The sequence below is a fragment of the Aspergillus piperis genome, assembly GCF_003184755.1.
Source record: "Aspergillus piperis CBS 112811 unplaced genomic scaffold BO85scaffold_4, whole genome shotgun sequence".
NCBI lineage: Eukaryota > Fungi > Ascomycota > Eurotiomycetes > Eurotiales > Aspergillaceae > Aspergillus > Aspergillus piperis.
In genome coordinates this window covers 106,679-130,857 of record NW_020291594.1, presented here as the reverse complement: position 1 = coordinate 130,857, position 24,179 = coordinate 106,679, and the positions used below count along the sequence as shown (strand labels likewise).

General features: G+C 52.3%; 10 protein-coding genes and 1 non-coding gene across 11 annotated transcripts; 5 read left to right on the top strand and 6 right to left on the bottom strand.

Annotated features, from left to right (window-relative positions):
• Positions 1–71: 71 nt before the first annotated feature.
• BO85DRAFT_446674 (superoxide dismutase) lies at positions 72–1,177 on the top strand. The gene is made up of 3 exons (XM_025659554.1): positions 72–391; positions 445–918; positions 985–1,177. Exons 1-3 carry the CDS (start codon positions 347–349, stop codon positions 1,096–1,098), a joined length of 633 nt encoding a protein of 210 aa, XP_025518015.1. The 5' UTR covers positions 72–346; the 3' UTR covers positions 1,099–1,177.
• A 398-nt stretch (positions 1,178–1,575) lies between these two features.
• Positions 1,576–1,975, bottom strand: BO85DRAFT_446673 (uncharacterized protein; the record flags this gene model as incomplete). Its single annotated transcript, XM_025659553.1, has 1 exon — positions 1,576–1,975. A coding segment is annotated over exon 1 (299 nt), but the record flags the coding sequence as incomplete, so codon positions are not given.
• Positions 1,976–2,246: 271 nt separating this feature from the next.
• BO85DRAFT_517687 (glycoside hydrolase family 47 protein) lies at positions 2,247–4,263 on the bottom strand. Its single transcript, XM_025664926.1, has 2 exons — positions 2,687–4,263; positions 2,247–2,634 (listed from the first exon to the last, which is right to left on the bottom strand). Exons 1-2 carry the CDS (start codon positions 3,965–3,967, stop codon positions 2,374–2,376), a joined length of 1,542 nt encoding a protein of 513 aa, XP_025518013.1. The 5' UTR covers positions 3,968–4,263; the 3' UTR covers positions 2,247–2,373.
• Positions 4,264–6,152: 1,889 nt separating this feature from the next.
• Positions 6,153–9,079, top strand: BO85DRAFT_466711 (histidine biosynthesis protein HIS4). The gene is made up of 3 exons (XM_025662139.1): positions 6,153–7,148; positions 7,198–8,754; positions 8,810–9,079. Exons 1-3 carry the CDS (start codon positions 6,305–6,307, stop codon positions 9,007–9,009), a joined length of 2,601 nt encoding a protein of 866 aa, XP_025518012.1. The 5' UTR covers positions 6,153–6,304; the 3' UTR covers positions 9,010–9,079.
• BO85DRAFT_391454 (rRNA-processing protein UTP11) lies at positions 9,049–10,271 on the bottom strand. Its single transcript, XM_025656809.1, has 2 exons — positions 10,071–10,271; positions 9,049–10,014 (listed from the first exon to the last, which is right to left on the bottom strand). The coding sequence occupies exons 1-2, from the start codon at positions 10,164–10,166 to the stop codon at positions 9,211–9,213; spliced, it is 900 nt and encodes a 299-aa protein (XP_025518011.1). The 5' UTR covers positions 10,167–10,271; the 3' UTR covers positions 9,049–9,210.
• Positions 10,272–10,383: 112 nt separating this feature from the next.
• Positions 10,384–11,551, top strand: BO85DRAFT_446668 (uncharacterized protein). The gene is made up of 2 exons (XM_025659552.1): positions 10,384–10,821; positions 10,946–11,551. The coding sequence occupies exons 1-2, from the start codon at positions 10,671–10,673 to the stop codon at positions 11,218–11,220; spliced, it is 426 nt and encodes a 141-aa protein (XP_025518010.1). The 5' UTR covers positions 10,384–10,670; the 3' UTR covers positions 11,221–11,551.
• A 131-nt stretch (positions 11,552–11,682) lies between these two features.
• BO85DRAFT_330151 (putative transcription initiation factor TFIID, 31kD subunit) lies at positions 11,683–12,465 on the bottom strand (the record flags this gene model as incomplete). The annotated part of the gene is made up of 1 exon (XM_025655440.1): positions 11,683–12,465. A coding segment is annotated over one exon (783 nt), but the record flags the coding sequence as incomplete, so codon positions are not given.
• Positions 12,466–12,938: 473 nt separating this feature from the next.
• Positions 12,939–16,019, bottom strand: BO85DRAFT_391448 (putative lipin Smp2). Its single transcript, XM_025656808.1, has 5 exons — positions 15,557–16,019; positions 15,434–15,504; positions 15,088–15,379; positions 14,131–15,022; positions 12,939–14,083 (listed from the first exon to the last, which is right to left on the bottom strand). The coding sequence occupies exons 1-5, from the start codon at positions 15,663–15,665 to the stop codon at positions 13,162–13,164; spliced, it is 2,286 nt and encodes a 761-aa protein (XP_025518008.1). The 5' UTR covers positions 15,666–16,019; the 3' UTR covers positions 12,939–13,161.
• Positions 16,020–20,108: 4,089 nt separating this feature from the next.
• Positions 20,109–21,694, top strand: BO85DRAFT_219018 (tRNA guanylyltransferase). The gene is made up of 8 exons (XM_025654672.1): positions 20,109–20,325; positions 20,380–20,469; positions 20,598–20,729; positions 20,784–20,828; positions 20,903–21,078; positions 21,131–21,219; positions 21,270–21,374; positions 21,425–21,694. Exons 1-8 carry the CDS (start codon positions 20,312–20,314, stop codon positions 21,650–21,652), a joined length of 879 nt encoding a protein of 292 aa, XP_025518007.1. The 5' UTR covers positions 20,109–20,311; the 3' UTR covers positions 21,653–21,694.
• Positions 21,695–21,796: 102 nt separating this feature from the next.
• Positions 21,797–22,561, bottom strand: BO85DRAFT_435777 (uncharacterized protein; the record flags this gene model as incomplete). The annotated part of the gene is made up of 1 exon (XM_025658544.1): positions 21,797–22,561. One exon carries the CDS (start codon positions 22,559–22,561, stop codon positions 21,797–21,799), a length of 765 nt encoding a protein of 254 aa, XP_025518006.1.
• A 500-nt stretch (positions 22,562–23,061) lies between these two features.
• Positions 23,062–23,162, top strand: BO85DRAFT_t91. Its single transcript has one exon. It is a non-coding gene; the product is annotated as a tRNA-Val (tRNA).
• Positions 23,163–24,179: the final 1,017 nt, after the last annotated feature.

Below are 24,179 nucleotides of genomic sequence, written 5' to 3'. Positions count from 1 at the left end.
GGACTTCCCTGAGAGTTGTTTATTATGAGGTGCTCAGCGAAGATCGCCCAAAAAGGGAGAATTTCTCTGTGATATCATTCAATGCATCCCACTCTCTCTGTTCACAGCCAATGACAGGGATCGAAACTTGCTCAATCGTGCGCAGCAAGGTCCCCATCTGGACACATCCCCCACTCCTCGGATTGGTGGGAGAAGAGTACCTTGTAGGATGACAATGCCCTCATAATGTCGTGATGATTGAACTACCCCTCTTATCCTTCCGTCTTGTTCGATTCATCTTCCCTCCCTCTCTTCTCTTCCAACAACATCACCGCCCTCTCACCTATTGAACACTCCAACAGCCAAAATGACCTCCAAATACACCCTCCCCGACCTCCCCTACGACTACGATGTATGTCTCCCCCTTCCCCTCCTCTCCCTTCTTCCCCATCTCATCAACAACAGGCCCTCGAACCCATCATCTCGAAACAAATCATGGAACTCCACCACAAAAAGCACCACCAAACCTACGTGAACAACCTCAACGCGGCCCTCGCCTCTCAAGCCTCCGCTCTCGACAGCAACGACATCACCCAGCTCATCAGCATCCAGCAGAAACTCAAGTTCAACGGCGGCGGCCACATCAACCACTCCCTGTTCTGGAAGAACTTGGCTCGTTACGACTCCCCGGCCACTAAGCTGGAGCAATCCGCCCCGACTCTCAAAGACGCTATTGAGAAGCAGTGGGGATCAGTCAAGAACTTCACGGATGCGTTTGAGGCAGTTCTGCTAGGCATCCAGGGCAGTGGATGGGGCTGGCTGGTGAGTTCAGGGAAGAAGGGATTCCTCGAGATTGTTACGACGAAGGATCAAGATCCGGTGACTGGGCCGATTCCGATATTTGGGGTTGATATGTGGGAGCATGCTTATTATTTGCAGGTGAGGGACCCCTTTTCCCATTTACTTGCGTTGGGTGATGCTAATGTGATGGGTGGCGTGGTGTAGTACCTGAACAATAAGGCTTCCTATGTGCAGAACATCTGGAAGGTGATTAACTGGGAAGAAGCAGAGCATCGGTATCTGAATGGTACCGATGAACTGGGTTCGTTGAAGTTGTAGTTAGTAGCCTTCTCTCTATGTATCTATCAACAGACTGTCTATAACAGCCACATACATGATTGATTTGCTTATCCCTTTCCTTCTATCCCATATCTCAACAACAACCATATAGCGCACAACAACACACAGAGAGAACAAAACAATCTAGGAAAAAGATCAATCATACCCCACCACCCCCCTCCCCATATCCACAACCCCAATCCCAGTCCCAACCCCATCATCACTAACCCCAACCCTCACACACCTCCCCACAATCCCCCTCTCAGAGACTCCCAACTCCAACCTCTCCGGCAAGGTAACCTCAAATTCCCCCCCATGCATCTTCATCATCGGTAACCGGAAATAATGTAACGGGGGAGATGTATTATTCTCCACCGTGAGATCTCCGTATTTCCTACATACACCACACGAGATCAGTAAAACTATTCACACACACAGATAGAGCAAAGAGATAGGATATAATAGGATATTGCATACTCAATCCGCATATACACCGCCGCACTTTCCTGGAATGATCTGCGAGTGAGAGGGTCTGGGATGCGGAAGAGGGCTTTTGTTGTTGTTGTTCTCGATTCTTTTCCTGTTTGAGTATCTGACGCTGCTGGGTGTGTGGTGTTTTTGAAGAAGAGGTAGTATGATGGGTTTGTTGTTGGTGATGTGGAGTCATTTGAGGAGGGTGATGAAGGCGAAGAGGGAGGAGAGGTTGTTGATGATGATGATGAAGGGAAGATAACAGCGATGAGAGAGCCAGAGCTTGGGCGGGAAGGGCCGCACATCTTCAGTGTCTTTTTTCTGATAAATGTTCCTTGGGGTTTTGTTTATTCACACTATACTCGGGGAGGAGATTCTGTATAGTTTGGAGTTGGTGGGTGTATGCGTAAGAAGAGAGGAGAGTATAGATGGAAGATGTCCTGTTTATGGAGAGAAAGAAATAGGGACCACAGCTTCTATGTCTATATTGTCTAGCCCCCAAGGTACGTAAACACATAGATAGCATGTATTGGACATGGTCTCCAAGGTACCACTGAAAGCAAAGCTGCTCAAATGTGCGCATCTTTGGATGTGGGGCGCCACCGACTATTTTGTATGGGGGTGGGGCGGTGGACCACCTATCATCTATTGAGGATCTACTGAATGGGATAAAGAATGGGAGAGAGTATGAGCGAGTTTGCGGGGGTTTCTTGTCTAGAGTATTATTAGAACAAGGCAGATAGTATTCTGCTGAATGCCATGTCTCTATTGATACCATACACATCTCTAACAATGTCTACCCATTTATGTACTACTCACCCGCACTGGATGTGCCTCGGTGTTGAACACAAATTGGTTCCCGCTGCCGGGCTGCACTTGCCAGGCCGCATCTTCCGCAAACGCCATGTACGAGTACTTCATCACCTCGGCAAACAGGAAACTCTCCTGGTTGTCGTACCGACTGCCGCCGTTGGCCGCGTTCACGTCTGTCAGACCTGAAAAACCGGAGCTGGTGCGGCAGTAGTCGTTGACGGCGCTGAATGCGCTCCAGATCCAATCCCGGTACTAAGAGGTTGTTAGTTACTATTGACCTAATAGAATGAGGACTCAAGCTTACTGTTTCCTGCCCGGTAACTCTCCAGGCATAGTAGAAGCTTTCAATCACTTCCGGGCGCAGAATGTACGCGCCACTAGTAATGTAAAATCCGGCTTTCTCGTAGAGCGACTGCTGGCTCGAGGGAATGTCGCTGGTATCCCAGCTGAACGACTCCGGACCAATTCCCGTCAACGTCGAGTTGTACGTATCATGACACCCGCTCACCAGGTCCAGACCGAAATTAATGAAGTCCGTCCGGTTCAGTACGGTGCCTCCCAGCAAGAAGCTACCTCCGTCGAAGCAGGTCAAGTGTTGCGAGCTCAATCCCAAAGTTCCATTGTTGTAGGATGCCAGGAAGGTCAGGTCCGGGCGGGACGAGGGGTGCGACGCCAGATGCTGCATCGTCGATTGCGCCGCGGCCACCCAGCGGTCCTTGTAGAGACCGAACCGCTTGGGGTCGTACACGTACATCTTGATCAGGTACTCGTAGTAGGAGTCATCGCCACCATTCCAGCTCACCTGCGCATCCGTGAACTGTCCATTGCTGATATTGATGTTGCTTCCAACCAAGCCGGGGAACGGCTCCGCAGACTTGGGCTGCGGGTTGAGGAGGTACGACTCGGCCTTCTGGCTCAGGTCGGCATACGTGGTGTCACCCGTAAGATCCGACAGGCGCGTCCATTCCAGCGCCAGTGTACCCGTCACAGCCAGACCATTGGTCTTGGCTCCATCATTCCCCCCTGAGGTGATGTTGAGGTTGTTGTACGGAACCCCCGAAGGCGTGTCGAAGGCGAACTTAAGCACATCGGCGAGGTTCTTCGATTGGGTCAAGAGCACGTCGATTTTCGACGAGTCTTGCACCAGGTCGGACACGGGCCCCTTCAGCAGATCATATCCGGACAGCATGCCTCCCAGGTAACGGATGGTGGTCTCGAAGAGGCTCACGGTGGTGTTTGTCTTAGAATAATCAATTTTGGCCACGTGGTCCAGGATCTGATTGACAATGGTGGCATTGCGCATGATCACTGCTGTGGAGAGTGCATCCACGGCCGAGGCACCCCAGCCATTCCGGGAGTCGCCATAGCCATTCGACACGGGATGCAGCTCGTCATGAGGAAACGCGTATTGGAGGTAGCCATCCCAGGCGTGCGAGAAGGCAGCCTTAATGGCATCTGCGCGCGATTGAGTGGTGTCGGAATTACTGTGCAGGACGGGCTGGGAGGAGCCAAAGTGAGGATAAGCGGCAGAAGGACTGGCGATGGCCAAGGCCGTCAGGGACAAGGAAAGCGAGGGGAGATGCATGGTTTGGCGAAATGAGTGACAACCGAGTGAGCAGACCCGAAATAAAAAACCAAACTGGTCTTGCACAGACCACGAAAACAGGACGCAAGAATGAGAGCACGTCAACAAGCGGACGGAATCGGGTATAAATAAGACGATCTACCGGCTAAAGAATGCGGAGAAGCAGACGGGATCAGGCTGAGAAGGAGAGTTATGCTGCATCCATTTTGGGGGAGACCCGCAGACTACTAGTTTAGTTGCAGGATTCCATCGAGAGTGCCAGTGTGAGGACACACACCAAAACTGCTTTGCATACAATGACGGCACAGGGGAAGATGGAGGCGGCCCTGGAGTTTCCCAAAGAGGAAAGGCAGCCAGCAGTCCCTGGTTCCTGGGCGGGGCCAAGCCCCAGTCCGCTAAGCTGCTTTGGGCCCACCTCCGCCGATCTGAGCCTCCGATTGGAGGGCCAGCTATGCAAGGGTGGATTCCTCTGCTGGTCCCCGAGGGGTATTCCTGATGTGATCGGTACCTGTTCCTGGCTGGCCGTGCAGGCAACCCAGCAGGTACTCCATCCTCACTTCATACCCATCAGATACTTCCGGGTGGGCGCTTAATTCAACTCGAGACTTGGCGAGGTGTCACAGTCACATCGCGATGGCCAGTACGGAGGACTATTTAGTCGATCATTCGGGCAGGTCAGTCCGCATAGCAGATGATGAGGATGGGCAGATGATCGCCTGGAGATTCGGAGACCTCAGACCGACTAGTGGAAAGTAGGTTTGAAATCGAAAAAGCCAAAGGTGATCGCCTGGACTAAGGGTCAATATCTCTGGGCCGTTCTCGATATGGTTAGATCGAGCCATACGATATTCTTGTCCCTGTCTCACACAAGCTGCATCAGATGCTTGCCTTGACAAGGTATGCCTGGGGTTGGGCGTGGGCTGACAACCCCAAATAGTACTTCACTATATCCCCGCTTTCAGATGTCAGGACCCTTCAAGATCGGGGTGTCCTCGGCTGTGTGGTTAGAGTTTACTACATCAGGTCACCAGTCTACTTGCAGAAACATCGCATGTGCTTCATAATTGCAAGTGATCTACCTGGACGTTGACAGAGCGTCTAGAATATTAGCACTGCAGGGCAGCTTTGGTCACCAGTTTCATCAAACTTTTTCGTTGGCTTGCTCTGTGAATGAAGGGAATATTCCCTCTCCCTGGAATGGGATACATCAAGGGTTTTTGACCCTTGGCCACTTCCCAGAAGGGGCTATGGTGCTGCCTCGGGACTCTCACCCAAAGGGTAACTACCAAAGACATTATCTTGCGCCTGGTTTCTGTTCACACAAAAATTATGAGACACTGTAATTGGTACTGGGGGTATCAATACTATTGATACTATTGCCGCTAAGAATGATATCCTGGCAGCCATATCGGCGAGTTGCTCACGACGTGGCCAATACAACACACTTCACTGGTATGGAGATATATGACCTGGGCTTCTAACTGCTGTCTCGCTAGAGAGCCAAATGGTAAATACGTGGGTATCGATGTTGCTTCTGGTTGGTTGGATGTACTGTCTTCATTCGGGAGAGAAGATCGACCTGATGAGGATGCTCGAATTGAAGTGATGCACTGCGAAGAGGCAGTGGAAAGGACTGTCAATCTATGATCTGACATCTAGGAGCAGGTAATCAGGTAGTAGTAATAGCGCGCCCGATCGGCACTGGGGCCGACCGAATGCGGGATGCAATGCCGTAAGTTATGACAACATGTGGAGGTGACAGCACTCGGAGGATATTCGCCCATTCATTTGAAGCTGCGTAGTAATTCCTCCGAGATTTATCGGCCCGTAGTGACCGCACGGAATTAGTGATGAACTGGATTAGACCAGAACTCTAGATTGAATCTGGTGGAGGGAATTGACGGGATCCCACAAGATTTCACCGGGACATGCCAACCCCGCCAACAGGATCAGTAGGAAACTCCCATTGAAGCAACAAGCTTCAGGAACATGGCCAGACCCGATGTCTGCCTAACGGAATTAACTCTGTGCGACCGTCAGCCATGGATGAAGGCATCTCAACACTGCCAATCCAATCAATTGCAGGGCATTTGTGGCGGGCGGTGAGAACCTCTCCGATGGCGGGGCAAAAGAACAGGAAGAAAATTGCAGGCGGAGTCTTTCTTTATCTTTGCCCCGATCCGCCCCGGACGGACTGACTCACTTTCTCTCGCTCGTCTCTCGCGTCTTTTTTCCCCAGTTGTCCAACTGCTGTTTTTTTCCCCGTCTTGGGGATCTTACTTCTGATTCTCTCTCCTTGAACATTCCCCTAGAGAGTTCCCCTCCCATCCATCCATCATGGCCACTCCCCTCCTCGTCTCATACGACCCCGCTTCCCCCTCCTCCGGCCTCTCCCTCAAGCAGATCGCCTACTTCGGTCGCGTCCTCGTCAAGGTTTCCAGCCTCGCTCAAGCTGAAGACTTCCTCAAGCGCAACTTCCGCCTCCTTGATGTCTACGTTGACGCTACTGCCATTACCTCCACTGGAGACCTCGTCGATATCCTCAATGCCGGCGCTGCCAAGATCTTCATCTCCCTCAACCAACTGACGGCTCTGTCTCAAGAACAGTCCGTCCCGTCATCACGTCTCGTCGTCTATGCTGCCGAGAGCCAGGTGGATGCCTTCAAGACCTGGGTGGGCGAGTCCACCGAACACAAGGATGCTGGCTTGTCGACCGACTCGTCTGCCGTCAAGGCCATCGCTGAGAAGCTTGGCATGAACCTGGAAGCCCAGAACTTGTACCGCACATACACTAGCATCCCCACGGAGGAGACGCTCAAGGACACCTTGGCCCAGGGCGGCGTCAGCGTTGTGTCGGCCGATGCATTGACCTTTGAGCACAAGGAACCCAACGGCAAGATCGTCGCCGCCTCTCTCATTGCTGCTCGTGCTGTCGCAGACCAGAGCAACGGCCTGTACGCCACCACCGTGACTGATGAGCGTGGAACATGTCTGGGACTGGTGTGGAGCAACGACGAGAGCATTGCTGAGGCCCTCCGCACTGGCACCGGCGTGTACCAGAGCCGGAAGCGTGGTCTTTGGTACAAGGGTCAGTCCAGCGGAGACGTGCAGGAGCTGATCCGCGTCGGCTTCGACTGCGACAGCGATTGCTTGGTCTTTGTTGTTAACCAGATTGGCAGAGGTAAGTCTAGAGTTCCCAGTCCACTTAAATTTACTAACCATCTATAAAGGTTTCTGCCACCTTGGAACCGCCAGCTGCTTCGGCCCCTACAATGGTCTCGCCCGTCTTCAGAAGACCCTGCAAGCCCGCAAGGCTGATGCGCCCGCCGGATCCTACACTGCCCGCCTTTTCAACGAGCCCAAGCTCACCCAGGCCAAGATCATGGAGGAGGCTGATGAGCTGTGCCGCGCCAACACCAAGGAAGAGATTGCTTTTGAGGCTGCGGATCTTCTCTACTTCGCTCTGACTCGCTGCGTCGCGGCGGGTGTTAGCCTGGAGGATGTGGAGAGGAACCTGGACCTCAAGAGTCTGAAGGTGAAGAGGAGAAAGGGTGATGCCAAGGGCCCTTGGGCAGAGAAGGCTGGTCTGGCCGAATCGAAGCCCGCTCCAGAGCCCGCTAAGCCTGCTGAGCCCGCTCCTAAGGCCGATGAGCCCATGCAGATGACCCGCGTTGTTACCGCTTCGACCCCCGAGAATGTCGTGCAGGACTACCTCAAGCGTCCCTCTCAGAAGTCCAACGATGCCATCGTCGCTCTCGTTCGCCCCATCATCGATGACGTCCGCAAGAACGGTGACGCCGGCGTGCTCAAGTACACCCACAAGTTCGAAAAGGCCACTTCCTTGACCTCCCCGGTGCTTAGCGCTCCTTTCCCGCCTGAGCTGATGAAGCTGTCCCCCGAGACCCAGGAGGCCATTGATGTCAGTATCTCCAACATTGCCAAGTTCCACAGCGCCCAGAAGGACAGCAACGAGGGCTTGAAGGTGGAGACCATGCCAGGCGTGGTCTGCTCCCGTTTCTCTCGTCCCATTGAGCGCGTCGGTCTCTACATCCCCGGTGGTACTGCCGTTCTGCCGTCGACCGCCATGATGCTGGGTGTTCCCGCTATGGTGGCTGGCTGCAAGAAGCTGGTCTTCGCTTCTCCTCCTCGCGCGGATGGCAGCATCTCGCCTGAGATTGTCTACGTTGCGCACAAGGTCGGTGCTGAAAGCATCGTGCTTGCCGGTGGTGCTCAGGCAGTCGCTGCCATGGCATACGGCACGGAGAGCGTCAGCAAGGTGGACAAGATCCTGGGTCCGGGCAACCAGTTCGTCACTGCCGCCAAGATGTTGGTCGCCAACGATACCTCCGCCGGTGTCAGCATTGACATGCCCGCTGGTCCCAGTGAAGTGCTGGTGATTGCGGACAAGGACGCCAACCCTGCTTTCGTCGCTTCTGATCTGCTGAGTCAGGCCGAGCACGGCGTGGACTCGCAGGTCATCCTCATTGCCATTGACTTGAACGAGGAGCAGCTTCAGGCCATCGAGAAGGAGGTTGACGTCCAGGCCAAGGCTCTGCCCCGTGTGGACATTGTCAAGGGCTCTCTGGCGCACTCGGTCACTTTCGTTGTGCGCGACCTCGAGGAAGCCATGGCTCTCAGCAACGACTACGCCCCTGAGCACTTGATTCTGCAGATCCAGAACGCCGAGGCGGCAGTTGAGAAGGTGCAGAACGCTGGTAGTGTGTTCATCGGCCAGTGGACCCCGGAGAGTGTGGGCGATTACTCTGCTGGTGTCAACCACTCTTTGCGTAAGTCTTTCCAATCTCTTCAAACTAAATAGGTGAACCAAGCTAATAGTCACAGCGACCTACGGATACGCTAAGCAGTACTCCGGTGTGAACCTGGGTTCCTTCCTCAAGCACATCACCAGCTCGAACCTGACGGCAGACGGTCTGCTAGGCTTGTCTCGCACGGTGGAGCAGCTGGCAGCAGTGGAGGGACTGGATGCGCACAAGCGGGCCGTGAGCATCCGCGTGGCGCACATGAAGAAGCAGCAGGCATGATTTGTACCAGCGGTTTACGATTGACGCATGTAATATGAGCATAGCAATAAAAGGTCTTGATGATCACTGTACATTAATGGTATCTCGAACGCCTCTAGTAGACACGGAACTTTTCCCACCACCGATGCAACGCAGAATCATAAACTGCCGTAGCAGTATGGACAATAAACAAGCCACAAACCAAATGAAAGGAACAATAAATCACTTCTTCCGCTCACGAATCTTCCACTTGACACCATTCTTATTCGTGCCACCCACCACATTATCCATCCGACCGCGCTGCCAATCCAACTCGCGCTCCGCAGCAGTAATCTCCTTATACTGCTTCTGCAGCGCCTTGAGCTTGTTGACCCGCGCCTCCGCCGCACGCTTTCTCATCTTGCGAGCCCGACGGGCCTCTACAAGCGCCTGTCTCTCCGCCTCCAACTGCTTCCTCGACTTCTTCATCATCTGCTTCCCAAACGAATCCTCCTCGTCCTCCTCGTCATCATCCTCATCGTCTTCTTCCTCCCGTAACTTCTTCTTCTTCAACACTCTCTGCTCCTTCCGATCATCCGCAAACACCAACTTCCTGCTCTTCTTATTCTTCTTCTGATCCACCTCATCATCATCCCCGAAATCAAAATTGAAGTCCATATCATCATCGTCGTCCACCACCTCCTCCTTTTTCTTATTTTCCGCTTCCTCCCCATCAAGCAACTCCTTCATCCCATCCTGCAACCGCACCTCCTCCTCCAACTTCTCCATCTGTCGCCGGATCCGCTCCCCGACTGTCCGCAGGTACCCCGCATCCTGTGTCTTGAGCAACTTGATAGCGTCGTGACTGAGACCACGCGCAGCAGCCGAGTCGCGATTTCCTGCGGCGCCGTGTTTGCCTTGCCGAGCGGACGAGCTCGACATCATTCCGAAGGCGAATTCATCGGGGTTGCGGTCGCGGACTTTTTCTTGTAGACGCTTGATCTTTTCTTTCTTCGTGTTGTAGTCTTTCGCGCGGAGGGAGTAGTCCTATACAGTCATTGTGTTAGCATGTAATGGCAAGATAGAGAAATAGAGGTATGTACCTTGTGCTTTTCAAGAATACCCCATTTCTCACGACCTTCGAGCTGACCACGCTCGCGGTGGTTGCGCCGCTGAACGGCATTGCGCATGGAAGACATGATAAATCCCCCTTTTTTTTTCTCTCCCTGCGTAAAGGGACTTTGTGAAGGGAGTAAAAAAGTACTTGGTTGATTGTTGGGTAAGAGGACGGGGATAGATAGATAGATAGAAAGTAATGAAAAGTCGGAGTCGGAGGACACTAAACCCAACCGGGTAGTTGCCGACCAACCCGTCCGACTTCTTTCTCCGCTGGATTCTAACTATTCTAGCTGTGCTAGACAACCGCATGATCATTGGTGTTGTTTTCCTGGCTTTCTTTTTTTGAGGGCAATTGGTGGTTATATGTTGGTGATGAATTGATACCCTATGTCGGATTCTCGGATTGATTTTTACGACGACAATTATTCCTTCGTGTCCGGACAGTGCGCTATTGCTTCTCTCTCGTATACACGACAGGTTGACACCACCACCACCTCCTCCTCCTCCTCCTCCTCCTCTCTACAAAGACATACATACATACAATACAATACATACACAACCTCAACCTCCTCACCAATCCAAAAATGTCCTCCACAACCCCCCAACCCGACTCAACAACAACCAAACCAAAATACAACCTCCGCAACCCCCTCCCCCTCTCCGCCGCCCAAGAAGCAGAAGTGAAGCAACTCTACTACAAGCGCGTGCGATCTCTCTGTGCGCCTGAAATCAAGGGTGAGAACCAATCCCCCATATACCCCAATCCCAATCCCAATCCCAATCCCAATTCCCTTATTCGAAACCGAAGGGAAAAAGTGTTCGCAACGCATACTAATCACTGGGGGGCCCATTGGTATAGCATTCGCCGAATGCGCCGTCAACCGCACAATAACAGCAACATGGGTATGTCGGGACCAACGACTAGCGATGAACTCGTGCATGGTAGCGCATGCGAAGCCGGAGGTAGAAGACCGGGCGAGGGAGGAGTGGTTTGCGACGCATGAGGAGCGGAGGAAGGCGAAGGAGGAGGAGCTTGCGAAGGTGGAGAGACGGAGGGAGGAGGTCATTCGCATGATGAGGGAGGATCAGGAGAGACAGGCTGCTGCTGCGAAAGCTGCTGCTGAGAAGAAGTGAGATGGTGGGTGTGTATGTGTATGATGGGGATGGGGGATGGGGTTGTGTGCTGTGTTGTGGGTTGGCGTATATAGGGTTATCCTCCTCTTTTTTCCCCCTCGTTTCTTTTGTATTGATACTGCTGGTTTTGGCGTTTTGTTTGGCATTTACAGACTTAGTGTGTGTTCATTGGGACTTGTATAGTAAGTAGTTGTTATTGGTGGTGGTGGTGGTGATGTGATGGATGGAGCGACGATAGATGATGGGTGCATGATGTTGAAAGGAAAAGGGAAAGGAAAAGGATAGCAAAGAAAGAATAGATGAATTGAAATCTCCCGTCCTCCTGTCCAAAGTACTAAGTAGGTAGTGGTAGTAGTAACTAGTTATCCTGCGCCCTAACGCCTCTATGCAGATACACACCCTCCCACTTTCAACTGATATCTAAACATCCGTCATATCCTTATCCCCATCCCCATCCCCTCCATCCCCATCACCCTCCCCCATAGCCGTATCCTCCCCAAAAAAATCCTCCATCTTCCCATCCTCCTCCTCATCCACACCCCCCTCACCCTCCTCCACCTTCGTCCCACCCCCAGCACCACCACCACCCATGCCATTCTCCCTCCCAGCATCCCCAGCCTCTTCGACCTCCTCCTCGCCCTCACTCTCCCACTCCTCCCTCATATTCCACCCCGTACCCGTCAAACAGAACCTCTCCGGCGGCAACCTCATCCCACCCATAACGACACTCTGATTCGCCGCCGCCGTCTTCGCCATCCCCTGACTATCAAACCCACGACTCGCACCGGGCAAAGCCACACGATTCCTCTCCGCCGCCACATCCATCAAAAACTCCTTCGGCAATCCCGCCTGGAACTGATAATGCAGTCGGGACGCAATAGCCAGCCGCAGCGCCGGTAACGACACAGTATTGATTTCGGACGCGCCGGCGCGGGAGCTTCCACCACCACCAGCGGCCTCGGGACCACCAGCGTAGCCTTCTGTCGCGAGATGCACGGCATCTTGCAGCACCGAGGACGTGTAGCGGTAGGCGAAGTCGAGAAGTTGCAGTGGTACGCGCTCTTGGTATGCTGTTACTCCCAGCGAGGAGAGGAGCATATGGATGAGTCGGACATCGCGCGGACGTCGCGATTTGCCGCTGTCTTTGAGGGAGGTGGAGGGGATTTGGGTCGGTTGGGCGCTGGGGTTGGTGTTCGCGGCGGGTGCGGTGCTGGGGTTGTTGGTTGCGGTTGTTGTTGTTGGTGGTCCTGCGGCCGGGGCGGTAGTGGTGGTGGTGGTGGTGTTTTGGGATGCGGTGGGTTGGGTGCTTGATGGTTCGGCCGGAGGTGTGATGGGTTGAGTGGTGGGAGGTTGCGCGTGGTTTGGTGAGGCCATTTTGAATGATATTGAGGGTGGTGATGGGTGAGGTGGTAGTCGTCGACGGGATAGTAGGTGTAGCGACGCGCTTCGGAGGCTGGTCAATTGGTGGGTGCTGGCATCGCCTACTGTTCGGAATGGGATTCGCAGTATCCGATACAGGTGTAGATGAGTGTATGCGCGAGGGTAGATGGTTGCTGCGGTTGATGAAGCTGGAGATGAAAGCTGCCGATGGAGGCAAAGCGAGAGTCGGTCGGCCAGGCAAGTCCGCGCTAGACCGCCTTCGGCAGGTGATCGATTCCCAGCACTTGGGACCGTCGATGTACGTGATGTTGCAGCAGGAGGAGCAGAAAGTAGATTAATCAAGAGAAAAGAATTTGATGATGCAACAATTCTATACTGTGCAACTTAGTGTCTCGACTATCATACATTATGTGCCGCCCAACAAGAGTAATAATATGGCTATGCGACCGTGCAAACGCCCATCATGCAATTCTATAACACAAACACCTCATCCATGCGATAAATGTCAAGTCCCTGGCCTATGAATTCGCCATCATAATGCAGTTGATGCATTTTGCTGCCTCAGCGTTTGGGAGAGCCAGGGTTGGATTGGCTTGGACGAGGAGGGTCCAACTCCTCTTCCGAGGCGACCTCATCTTCGTCCTCGATCTCTTCTTCATCGGCAGCATGGAGATTGAGACTGTCCACCAGTTCAGATCCATCGACCGAGTCCTGCGAGATGTAGCTCGCCCCGAGCTCTTCTCCGGCCTCATCCTCGTCGACATCACTTGCTTCCTCGTCACTCAGCTCCCCGTCATACTCCTCGTCCTCCTCTTCCTCGTCTTCCTCCTCCTCTTGGTCTCCTTCCTCCTCCTCTTGGTCTCCTTCCTCCGCTTCGCTGTCTGTGCAGGAAAAGTCCTCCAAGTCCGGCGGAGGCTCTCTCCAATAGGTAAAGTCGGTATATTCTTCGCCGCCAGCCTGGACCAGCAGACTCACCGGCGGGAAGAAATGGTCCAGCAGCTCCGTCATCGAAACGTAACTGCTCTTGTACTTATTAAGACTGAGAAGGTCCAGGACGACCTCGGCATTCGAATTGATCGTGAAGATCCTGGTGGATGGAATGTTCACCGACCGGTAACTCAGCGCATCAGTAAGACGATTGCCGAACCCGGCGTAGAAGGGATTCTCTTTCCCATTAAACAAGTTCAAGATATCCCGCAAGCAAGCCATCTTGAACACCTCGGGCTTCCTCAGGTAGATTTCTCGTCGGAGTGCTGCCATGGTTCGATCGGGACTCATGATGACCGGCCCCTTAGGCAGTCGCCAGCCGTCCTGGTTTACTCCATACAAGTAGGCCCGCGTCGTATCTGCTTGGCCAACTGATCGACTTGTAAGGTACATGATGTTGTAGCCGTTGTTGACAATGTCAGTATACAACTTGGCCACTCCAGCATGCGTCCAGTCACGGCCAATCATGTTCAACACATGGCCCAGGGCATCAGACCTACAACCTATTAGCGACTGCCGACAGCCCAGGTCGAAAACACTTACTTGGTGATGGTTCCGTCAATATCGGAGATTACAATGGGAATATTCCCGTTCCACAGATACATCGTTGCCGTGCACGTAGCCCGGTTGACGCTGAACGACATGCTGTTCGCCCCAGGCTTCAAGTTCAGGGCCTTCAGCTGATTACTCGTGAGACGGAGGGTCTTTGCATAGTTTCGAGTTGGCTCTTGGGCTTCTGTCGTCGGTGACTGCGGCGGGGTTGGGAAGCCGGGTTGGACATCAGACTGGGTGCGATAGTGCCGGCTGGGTAGCGGCTTGTCCTGCAGAGACTTGTCGCTGTCACTGTGATATCCTGGGTCGGAGATGGCATGCTCGCTCATGGCGGAGCCTGGTCGCATCGCATTAAAGGTGGCGCGGCGATTGGCAGCCTCCTTTGCTTCTTCGCTACTGTAGATCCACAAGTTCCCATGTTCGTCAGCCCCGATGAGAGCCCCAATGTCATAGGGGCCCTCCAACTCCTCTGCAAGGATCTTCCGCGCAAGAACTTCCGCTCGCAGAGCGTCCTCTTCGCTGCTCTTGTACCCGGTCATATCGAGCATGAGGTCTCCTGTTTCGGTGACGTGAGACGGAATATTCGATCCGGAGAGTTTCTTCGATAGCGAGACGGCACGAGACATCGCCTCTTCGGGAGTTAATGGCGGAGGGCTTCGCGAACGACCATCCTGGCCCAGATCATCGCTCGTGGCGCTGGCGCCAGAGGACTGCATCCCATATACTTGGTCCGCTACGCTGACACTGTTGGAGCGGCTCTTAGTCAACAGCACTGTATCCGTAGCCGTTCGGTCGATTTTGGTGGGAGTATCGCCGAAAGAGCCATGTCGGGACCTGCCCAGACTGGAGTCATCCGGCGACCGTGAAAGAGGAGTAAGGGTACCTGTCGCAGATGGATGTCAATAACATGATATAACATGATATATGAAAGTCAGCAATAGAACCCACCTAAATCGCTCGATGCCCGCATACTCCTCGACAGCACCGGAAGGGCTGTTGAAGATTTTCCATCTAGATTGCCCGTAGATGATCGATCGAGATCCAAATAATCGGGTTCCTGGAGCGATGGAGGGAGGTTCTCCTCACTGCGCATCTTGGGGCTGCTGCTTGGAGAAACCAGGGGCGAAGTCTGCAGCGAGGCGGGAATGTCGTCTGTTGTCTCAAAGACAAAGAAGGCCTCTCCGCCTTCGCCCAGCTTCATCGCATAGTCTTGCTTGACACCATTTACGGAAAATTCCACCTTGAACGTCTTAGTTATATGGGATTTCTGAGAGGATCGATGCGGGAACGGTACCTTCTTCTCGTACGGGCGGAGCAAAGAGAATTTGCCGAATCGAACATGGAAAGGTGAACAAGCCAAAGTTCCTATACGAGAGATTAGTGTTCGATTGACCAGAAAAAGAGGCAAACCACGAACCATCCTCTTGTTCAATCACGATCACATCGATTGCCCCGCTCAAGGTGGCTGGATTGATGGAGTTCCACGTCTTGGAGACGGAACCACTGATACTTCGGACGTACTGCATCCTGCGAGAATGACAGGGAAAGTCCCTGGAGAATATTGTAACAATTCCCAAACGATAAAGGCGAAGCACAAAACAAAGAACACAGCAGATAGAGAGGGGGATCGGAGGTCAGACGGCGGAGGTGCAGGAATTGCCGCCTACATACGGCCCATGTGACAATGCCCGATAGACATGCGCCGAAGTGGAATCACTAACGAGAGACGGTCACTTGCAAAGCGAATGAGTTGGCATGCAAGCATTTGACCACGATCGAAACCAAGCGAGTGGAACCTGCAGCACCAGCAGGGCGTATAGACAACAAAGGGAGACAGATAGGACAGCGAAATGGGAGAAGGAGTTAGCACAAGGCGATTCTATGATTGTTGGGACCTGCAAGAAGGCTCAACAGCCCAACCGCTTCGTCTGTCTCTCCCCGGCCGGGCGGTCCGTCATGTGCTCCAGGCTGCTTCTTCCCTGCCTTCCTCGGCTTCAAGCGGGCACTAGGCCCCTTCCGGCTGGCGCAGGCTATTTTTCGAGGAATGTCCTAAAGTAGTTTAGTCTGGAACATCCCATGATCTACACCCAGTTGACTCAAAGCTGAGTCAGCAAGCAAAGTAGTCAGCTATCTCAGTCAGGTGACTCTGTCCCACTCCTCTCTCGGCAGCCCTCCGCGGAGCATCGGATTAATTCCTCCTCGACTCTCACGGATTATCTAGGTGAATCGTCTGCTTGCTGACCCTTCACTGCCCCTCGACGAGGTTGCCAGTCCCCTCCCTCCTTTCTCCCTCTCCATGGGTGTCGGACGCTGGGATGTATGAGCCGTTGTTTCTCTCCTTCGACGCCTACCCCAGCGTAGTTCCCCGAGTGAGGGTGCGAGGCGTCATGGCTCTCTTCCTGGCTGTCACCATTCTCTGGGCGCTGATCTGGTAGGTCGCAAGGTCTCAGTTAGAGTGTAGAGAGCGCACAACTAAACTTAACTTCTCTCAAAGGCTACTGTACCGTGCGTGGCAGGTCTGCCAGACCCCCAACGACGTCCTAGTTGAAAAGCTCGGTCTGGATATTCCTCCGCCACCAGAGGTCACCCTCGAAGAGATTACCGCCCGTGAAATTCGCATCGCCTGGAAACAACCCGAATTCCACAATTCCATCCACAAGCACATCATCCAATTGAACGGCATTAAGGGTACCCTCGGCAATGGCTCCCTCGAATCTCTTTCTGTTGATACTAATGAGTTGTCAGTGGGCGAATCGAAACGAGCGGAAACTGCAGTCGAAATCCTGAACTTGGTTCCCGGAAGTATCTATCATATCTGCGTTCTTTCAGTTAGTGCTGCGAACTTCCAAACCCCAAGTGCAATCATCCATGTGCGCACAAAGTCTCTGCCCTTGTCGCAAACCCAACAGAATGCTACGGTCGGCAATCCTACCATTCGGGCGTCCATCCCCCGGTCTACCGCTGGTCTTGCTGCCCCCTCGGCGCCCGTGATGTCTCGGGAGCACAGCGGAGGACAGCTCCAAGCCAAGCGATCTTCAGCCGGGCGGAAACCGTCTCCTGCAGCGAGCGGGACGGAGGTCTCGCATGGCCATGCGGAGGAGATACAAAAGAGCACCACGAACGACGATCACGACGAGACTCTCGAACAACTTGCCGACCGATTGAAAACCCTGCAGCACGAGAACGAGACCGTCGAGAAGCAAACTACCGATGAAGAAGACGAGCACATTGCTCTTCTGAAGGAACTTGAGAAACAGCGTGACGAACTGAAAAAGCGGGTCAAAGAAAAGGATGAAGCGAGCGGCGACCTGAAGAAGCACGTTTACAAACTGGAAAGTGTCAATCGTACAGTGCAGAGTGAGAAGGCGAAGCGTGAAAGACTCCTGCAGCAGAAGGAGTCTGAGCGTAAGAAGCGCAAGTCCGATATCGTCCGGTGGCAGGAGCGGGTTGAGAATATGAACCGTGAAGCAGCGGAGTCGAAAGAGGAAAAGACACGGCTGGAAGAGGAGGGAAAGCAGCGCGGAGATGAGATTCGGGAGAAGATTGCCAAGGAGCAGGCAGAGATGAAGGTCATCGATGACGAAATCCAAGACAAGGGCGGACGTGTCAAGAAGCTGGAGGAGGAGAGGCAAACCCACCAGGAAGCAGATAGCGAGGATGGAAAGGAGTTGGATCGCATTGACAATGAGCGAGCCCGCCAGTGGGAGATCAAATTGAGCAATCTTCACGCTCGCTATGCTACCCTTGTCAACCTCCATACCCAGGTTAGTATATCTACAATAGCTTGGTTCTTGACATAGTCTCTAACTGGCTCTACAGGCTCAGCAGCAGTACCAAGAAGCGCAGGAGCGCCTGAAGTGGCTAACTACCCAACGTACCGGCAGCACAGGACCCTTTTCTCTCCCAGCTCTCGATCTTGATCTCTCCAACACTGCGACTATTCGCCCACGTCGACACCGCAGCTCACTCGCCAGTAATGTCTCATCTCCGATGAATTTCACGGCCATCGAGCCTTCATTCTCAGGTGGCATTAGCTACAACCCTCCTGCCACTGGGTCTCCCACCTTTGGCCCGACTTCTGCCTTCTTCAACATCAACAATGGAATGACCCTCCCGAGCCTTTCGGGCCAGTCGGATAGTACGAGGGGATACTTGGATATGTCGCTTGGAAACCCTCAAATGAGCCCTCGCGCCGACGCACTTCTTCCGTCCGATCTCCTCGGAGACGAGGAGTCGCCCGAACTCCCCCGTCCGGCCATCCGTTCTCGCTTTTCCAACCTCGAACAACCAAGCACTGCGCTAGAGTTTCCTCATGGGCCACCTTCGCCAGACTCCACCGGAAGCAGGCCGGAAAGCCTCTTCGCTAGTCCGGAGAACCAGACCCTGCCCAAAGATGTTGAATCGCAACCGGTGAATTTGGATGTAGGCGAGGCGCCTAAAAGTGCGTCGCGCAGGCTTTCGGGGCTCTTTGGCTTCCACCGTCCTCGCGGCAAGACATTGGCAGACGAGCCACCTCTACTGGGCAGTTTGAAACCAGGACAAAGTCAGTCGTTCCCCCGTAATTTGGAGGAGATGGATCCCATAGGGGCTAGACGTCGTCGGCTGAGCTATACAGGCAACTGGGCGAACCCGATGTCTCTGTTCCCCAGGAGCAACACAGCAGGTGTTACAACAGACAGCTCTTCCGACCATCTTCCCTCGCGTCGCGCAGGCATCTCCAGCATTTTCTCACCCAGCCGGTTTGGATTCGGCAGCGGACACGGTCTGCTCAAATCGAGTGAAAACTCCGATCATAGCACAGGATACAACCAGTTCAGTCCTCGTCATGACCCCATCGATCCTTCCTCCATCTTGGGCACAGTGCGCCGGGAATCGTTGTCTCCGCGGCCCTCATCGACCTTCTCTTTCGAAAACCAGCTTCCTCATCCCTCCACCGATAATCGTCACTTCGGTTGGCCATCGGCAGAAAAGCAAGGCCATCGAAGTCCTTTGGGGTTTGATTGGACTTCCCCATCGACCTGGTCTCGGGTGCAGTCGCGCCGGCCATCTACACAGTACGGCTCATCAGGTCACCTACCTTTGGGCCTTACTGGGGAGCCAGATTTTCTCCAAGATTCGTTCGAGAGACAAGGTCGGCCATTGCAGGCGCCGATCGGTACACGGCCATCATCTTCTCATCGGCCAGTCACTCCAAAATTGAATCCTGCTGCACCTTCCTTTAGGACCATCTTCGGGAAGCGGTCGGACAAGAGCAAAGAGAAGGAGGCAGCGAAAGACCGAGAGCTAGATGCTCCTTTTGACTTCCACATGGAAGAAGGCTCCCCGTCCGAATCGCGCACCTCGCGGGATTCTCGCTCTTTCTCTATGTACACAGGCGACTCGTATGAATCCTTGGAACGTATGCCCTCCGCAGGCTCGCTGGATAATGGAAGCTCGAAAGAGTCATTCATTCGTAAGATCACCCGAAAGGGCAGCTCCAGCAAGTTCAGTTCCTGGAAGGACCGGTCAGGGCTTTTCTCCAAGAAGGGTGACCCTTCGCAAGGCGACATTGACGAAGACGCACATAGCGAGGCGATGCTTGCCAAGAGTGTGGACAGCACCGTGTCCAGCGCCCCTTCGGCAGACCGATCAACTCGCAGCAGCCTGGGATTCTTTAGCCGCATGTCCAGGAAGTCCGATAAGGCCGCCAGTGAGACGAGTGAGCGCCCCAGTGAGCATGTTAGCGAGGCGGAGGATGAAGAGGCAGCGGAGGAGATCCACGCATGAACATACAACATCCATTCTTTCTATTTCATTTCTTTTTTTTTTAGGTTGCCGTGTGGCGTTAGGCATTCTTTCAATTTCTTAGCTAGTGACGGTAGAAGTCATTTTGTGGCACATAGCATGCCTTTCTTATCCTCTTGATATGATCCACTTTTCTGTAAACCTGCAATTTACTATAGTAATCAAAGGCGAAAGCTCTAGTCGAAAATATTGTCGTTGAAGTAGTTTATACCAACCAGAGATGCTAAAAGCAATTGGTGCAAAGCAGCGCAACGCTGGCCGTGGAGGGACGGTTCGGTTCGTCCCTCATCCCCACCCAAATCTTCATGATTCATCCTCCCTCGCCAGCCCGACGGCTTTTCCTGCACAACAATCATCGCCAGTCCCGAATACTGCTGTCTAAGGCAAGATGGCAAATTCCAAGTAAGTTCCTTATGTATTAAGTAAAGTTTAAAGAGCAGCTGCTAACCGCCACAGATATGAATATGTCAAGTCATTCGAGCAACCGGACGTTCTACTTCCCAATACATGGATTGTGGTCCGGATCGATGGCAGAGGCTTCCACAAGTCAGTGCATCCATCTCCCTCTCAAGGCTTCAACATGATGCTGTGCTTTCGAAACTGCTCTTAGCAGCTGAATTAACTCCTTATCTCAAGAGCTGGCTGTTTACATGTCGCTAACTAACGGAATGTAGACTCTCTGATTATTATGGCTTCATAAAGCCCAATGACCGTCGGGCCCTAGACCTAATGAATGCCGCAGCCGTCGGCGTCATGAAAGATCTTCCTGATCTTTGCATCGCCTACGGTATTAGCGATGAGTACAGGTATACGATGCGACATGCTCCGGGTCAATTGGGGTGATATTGACTTGAGATTAGTTTCGCTTTTCATCCCAACTGCCAATTATTTGAGCGGCGGAGTGCGTAAGTTACTCTTCTTTCCGTGCGCAATATTTTATGTCCACTAGCAGTATGGACTTATTTTGCTTGGAATACAGTAAACTAGTAACGACAATTGTGTCAACTTTCACGGCGCATTACATCTATCTATGGGGGACGTATTTCCCAGATACGCCGCTGCAGCCAGCAGCTCTGCCTTCGTTCGATGGAAGAGCAGTGATGTATCCGAATTCCAGAATTTTCAGGGATTATATGAGCTGGCGCCAGGTGGATTGTGAGTTTTGTCTATTCGCAGTTTCCATTCATCGTGTGCTAATATGCTGTAGGTCATATCAATAACCTTTACAATACGACTTTCTGGTCTATGGTCCTGCAAGGTGGGATGGATAGAAGAGAAGCTGAATTGGAATTAAAGGTGAGTTTTGGTGTTCAAAGGTTGCTATTGCTGCTAACAGTGTCGACTAGGGCACCCTGTCTTCCGACAAGAATGAGATCCTCTTCAAGAGGTTCGGCATCAACTATAATAATGAAGAAGAGATCTATAAGAAGGGCAGCGTCTTATATCGCCAGGTATGTGTGTCTCTGCTGCTTCGTCTGTGTGGCTACTGACCAAGGTACAGTATCAACTAGAGGAAAAATCAGACTCCAGCGTGCAGGAAGAGACATCACCATTACAGGAGGACATGCCCTCCAAGACACAGCAAGAAAAGATCCGCAAACTGCGTCGCAAAGTGCAGGTCGTGGTCGACCATGTCGACATCATCAAGGATGAGTTCTGGGAGAGACGGCCATGGATTCTCTCCGGCAAGCCCGGAAAGCTGCCTACAGAGGCGAAGGAAGTAGCATGATGATATGACGATAAAAAGAATGATAATGAAAATGCAAATATTGTTCGTGAAAATATACAACCAAGTAGCACAGCCATGGGTATCTATAAGTCGAATCTATCTATAAACTGCCAAAGAGCATCCCTCTCTCCCATACATCCACATTCAATTCGAGGACGCCGTCTCATCCTTGGACTTTTTCGACTTCTTTTTCTTCGACCCGTCATCCGACGCAGACGTCTCTCGCTTCGTCTTCTTCTTCTTCTCCCTCTTGTCCTTCTTCACCTCTTCCTCATCCCTCCCACTCGACTCCGTCTGTTCCACCTCCGTCGCCGGCGGCGTAGGATACACATCCTCAGGACCAGCCTTCTCCTTCTCCTTCTTCATCTTCTTAACCGCCCTCTTCTTCTCCCTCTCCGCCCTCCTAACTTCCTTCTCCTCCCTCTTCTTCTTCCTCTCCTCTCTCCTCTTCGCCCTCTCCTCCTTCCTCTTCCTCTTCTCCTCCCTCCTCACCCGTCTCTCCTCCTTACTCTCCTCTCCCTTGCTCTTCTTCTTCTTCTTCTTTCCATCATCATCATCCTCATCCTCAGCCTTCCTCTTCTTATCCCCCAAAGTCCCCGGAACCGTCTCCCCCCTCACAAAATACCGATACAATTCACTCGTCAACGCATTCGGCGTGCGCTTCGCATCCCCCGCACTCTTATTCTCATCGCCCACACCCTTCAGCGCGTCCTCGAATCCTCGCAACCACCACTGATTCGTGGGATCTTTGGTCGTCTTCTTCCCCACGCCTTGGTTGCCTTGGCGTCGCGCAACGAGAATCGGTCTCGTCAGGCCGAGTCCGCCGTGTGTGCCGGGCCGTCGGTTCGGGTTGAGTGGGTTGCCGGGACCGGACCAGCCGTGGCGGAGGAGGTAGGCTTGGGCGTCCATTTGCTTTTCTTTTCTTCGTTAATGGAAGGTGGATTGGTTCGGAGGTAGTAGCGTCGGTAAGTAGGTTGGTTGGTAGGTAGATAGGTAGGTCGTTCGTTGAATGCGACTGATTCTCGACGGACGGATGGATCAATCGATCGGTGATTTGCAAGCGGCGCGTGCGTATGTAAATTAGAGAAGAAGAAGGGAGAAGAAAGAAAGAAAGAAAGAAAAAGAAAACCGCTATGTAAAATCCCCCCAACACATACAACAAGCAAAGAAATGCGACGACCGCGAAGGGATAGATAGATAGATAGATAGAGACTGATAGATAGTGTAGGAAGGAGAAGGCCGCAATCTGCAAAAAAAATCTAACTACGGAGTTAACTATCTAATCCAAAGCCCGCTCTCGCTGGTTTTGCAAAAACTCCCTTCTCCGCGATAAGATAACTAACCGTCGGGTCGTCCGGTTCAAATCTTTTTCTGAATTATAGCCCGAAATTTTTCAAATTTTAAATCACAGTCGCGTGGTCTAATGGTTATGATTTCTCGTTCACATTCGTCAATTCTTTCATTTGATGAGGTTCCGAGAAGGTTCCCGGTTCGATCCCGGGCGCGACTATTTTTGTTTTTTCTCTTTACATATTTTTTATGTTTATCTATGGTTTGGTTTTTGTGGGTTGTGCGCGGTAGTGTAATAATTGTGCATATATATATATTCATTTGCTGTGATCATAATCCCTGTTAACGGGAGAAAGTAGTAGGAAGTATTATTAGGAGAAGTATGGATGGATTTCAAATTGACTGACTGACTATGCTGGTCACGCCGTCTCCTTCCCCTCTCTGACTAGTAGGCCACTACTACTTACTATACATTGTACTGTTATGGGGTATAGTATTGGTCGCTATGAAGCTATTGGTTAGTAAGTGATTAGTGAGTGGTCTAGATTGAAGGGATATGAATGCTACTTATAGCGATGTCGGTGTTTGTACATGGTGTTAGGTGGTATATACGTGTGGTAGTATGGAATATAAATACTCGGGTCAACTTCATGATCATGATACCACAAGAAATATTAGCCAGCGACATGTTTGCTACAACACCGACAGAGTTGCAACGTCAGAGTTGCTATTTAATAAGTACTGCTACGCATCAAATATTTTAAGAACAGGAAGTTGGATGAATGCTAGGATAGTTGCTGGATTATAGCAATCGATGCATATCAACAGTGATGCTATTAATTTCACCTCTAAATTGTACTACTAATATATTTTCTTTGTTTTAATGACATCTCGACTAAGTCCACTATGGGTTGATTGCGCCTAGCTAGCTATGAACCGTATTAATAAGCTATAGATGTTGAATTTATCATAGAAAAATAAACATATAAGGAAGCCTCCACGACGCGGTCTATCTACCTACCTGGAGCGGTAAGACATGCAGAATTCCTCTCTTGAAAGGGGTGATTTCTTCAGATGGAAAAGTCTCCACTTTGCCTGTCACCGTTCGCTAGTTCATCGTTCTAGGCTACGAAGGCGGCATGCACCGCCCGCCTTGCTGTATAAAACGCCGATTTAAGTACTTATGGACACGGCCATTTAGTCTCCACTCAGTGTGCAAGACCATCTTAGAGAGCGC